The following is a 2,500-nucleotide window of genomic DNA, read 5'->3' as shown; positions in this document are numbered from 1 at the left end:
AAGCGTAGGGGATAGATAACAATAACACAACAACAACAACAACAACAACAACAACAACAACAACAATAATAACTTTAAATCAAAAACAAGATGGTGGCTATGACGATGATGATGATGATGATGATGATGGTAAAGGAAGGGAATATGTTTTTCAAAAATGAAATTTTGATGATAATAACGATAAGTAAAATCCGCGGTGAATCCATCCGAGCTGTTTTCTTTTCTTTTTTTTTTTTTTTTTTTTTCGTTTTAATGCTTTCTGGAAAAATTTAGGGAAAGTGAGGAGATCCCTGGGGAAGGGAAAGGGGGAGGTGGGGAGGGGAAAGGCAGCGAAGAAAGAAATTTTTTTTTTTTTGTAAACTTTGTCCAGAAGAAAATCTTTAGAAAAAAGTTACTAATCTAAATTTTTTTTTTTTTTTTTTTTTGTACTTATTTTCTCTTTGCAGGGAAAACTTTTTTTATTTTCTCTCTCTCTCTCTCTTTCTCTTTCTTTCTACGACAGGAACATACCAGCAGCGCGGGAGGAGGCAGACTTTTCAATTTTCAAAATGTCAACAAACGTACGAAACACTTTTCACATTTTTTTTTCCCCATACGACCGTGTGTGTAAGTGTGTGTGTGAGCGAAGAGAAAAGGGAAGGACGAGGGGGGGGGGGAAGAAAAAAGCTTTTCTTGAATTATCAAGGGAAACATATAAAATAAATAAATAAGTAATCTTTTTTTTATTTTTCTCTCTCTCTCTCACTTCACCGAGCGTTATCACGATGATGATAATAATAATAATAAGACGACGAGTTTAAAAAAAAGTCCCTGAAATAATTTCTCTCTCTCTCTCTCTCTCATTCTTATCAGGTAATCCTATTCGTTAAAATAAATAATAATAATAATAATAATAATAAAAAATAAAAAAATTTCTAGACGATCTCGTAACATCAAACATGGCGTCCTTAATCACTTGAAACCATTATTTAAAAAAAAAAACAGACATTAACGCGTTTAAATTCTTCTCCGAACGTTTGAAAAAATCCAACGTAATCGAAAATAATTTTCTCGAATTAAAATCAATCAATCGATCGATCGATAAATCGATATTCTATTAAAATTTTTACGAAAAAAAAAAAAAAAATTAAAAAACAAAAAATTTCGAATTTTATTTTTCCTTCTTACTTTCGACATTTCGTCAGTTATTAAATCATTCATTCATTCATTCATTCATTCATAGAATGTGCATCACGCGTGATGACGTAATACTCGATAACGCGACGTGTTTTTTTTAATACATATATATTAATTATAAAATATTACGGAGGGAGCAGAGAGGGAGGGAGAGAGGGGAAGAGAGAGAGAGAGAGAGAAAATAAAACCGTGACATTTAAAATTTCCCGTTTTTTCGTAAAAAAAAAAATAAAAAATAATAATAATAATAACCTCAACCGAACCGAAATTTCTTTCTTTACTTAAATCGACCAATTTAATCGCAACTCGAATTTCGATTTTTTTTTTTTGTTTCGAGAAATATATCGAAAACAAGACCTTTTTTCGCGGAATTTTTTTTTTCCTTAGTTAACAAATACGTACATACGAACGCGAACGTGGAAATAAATACAAAAAAACAAATGGTAGAAGTAATACGTAAAAGGGAAAATGCAAAATGGTAGTAACAATAATAATGATAATAATAATAATAATAATAATAATGATGATGATGATAATAATAATAATAATGAGGAAAAAACTCACCTTTAAAGGCCTCGTAATTGTGACGGTTTCGATTGTTGTTGTTGGAGCCATTTTTCCAACCGAAGGACGACGTGAACTAAAAAAATAAAAATCTTCACTCACTCTTGTGCTGCACATGTTTTATTTTATTTTTTATTTATTATTTTTTTATTATTATTAATAATTTTTCATTAATGCCGCGATCAACACCACCACCACCACCATCATCACCACCAACACTCATTATATTTCATTTAATAATAATAATATTAATTATGATACTAATTTTTCTAACAAAAAAAAAAAACTCTAAATAAAATAAATTTTAAAAAAATTCTTTTTCTTTTCTCTCTCTCTCTCTCTACTAACGTCCTTGCTTATAATTATTATTATTATTATTATTATTATTGCACCGTGCCATACGTACATATGCACACACACACACACACACACGGTTATTAATAAGTTCTATTACTAACAGCTTTCAACTTATCAATGTTTACCATTGAAGAAAATAACATTGATAGATGATGTCGGTGTAGAAACTTGTGGCGTTTTATTTTTTTTTTTAATTTTTTTTTTTATTTAAAAAAATTTTTTTTTCTACTTTTTATCGCGTTCGACTAAATGTAAGGATTTGTTTATTATTTTTCGTTCTTTCGATTCGATTCGATAGATCGATCGATGGATCGAACGAACTAAAATTTTCATCGATTTTATTTAAAATAATAAAAATATTTCGATGGTGGTGCAACGCAGTTTTTTCATTTAAATTACGTTA

The 2,500-nt window shown here is 29.2% G+C and overlaps 1 protein-coding gene across 1 annotated transcript in view; it reads right to left on the bottom strand.

Annotated features, from left to right (window-relative positions):
* The window catches only part of Phum_PHUM086910 (uncharacterized protein), a gene marked incomplete at both ends in the record, with an annotated part of 7,729 nt that extends 5,938 nt beyond the window's left edge, over positions 1 to 1,791 (bottom strand). The window contains one exon of the mRNA XM_002423762.1: positions 1,741 to 1,791. Within this exon, the coding sequence (XP_002423807.1) occupies positions 1,741 to 1,791 (51 nt within the window). The remainder of the gene's footprint in view (positions 1 to 1,740) is intronic.
* Between the last annotated feature and the right edge of the window lie 709 nt (positions 1,792 to 2,500).

This window comes from Pediculus humanus, genomic scaffold, assembly GCF_000006295.1.
Source record: "Pediculus humanus corporis 1103172107436 genomic scaffold, whole genome shotgun sequence".
Taxonomy (NCBI): Eukaryota; Metazoa; Arthropoda; class Insecta; order Psocodea; family Pediculidae; genus Pediculus; species Pediculus humanus.
The sequence above is the reverse complement of the archived record's forward strand: the minus strand, read 5'-3'. Positions and strand labels throughout refer to the sequence as shown.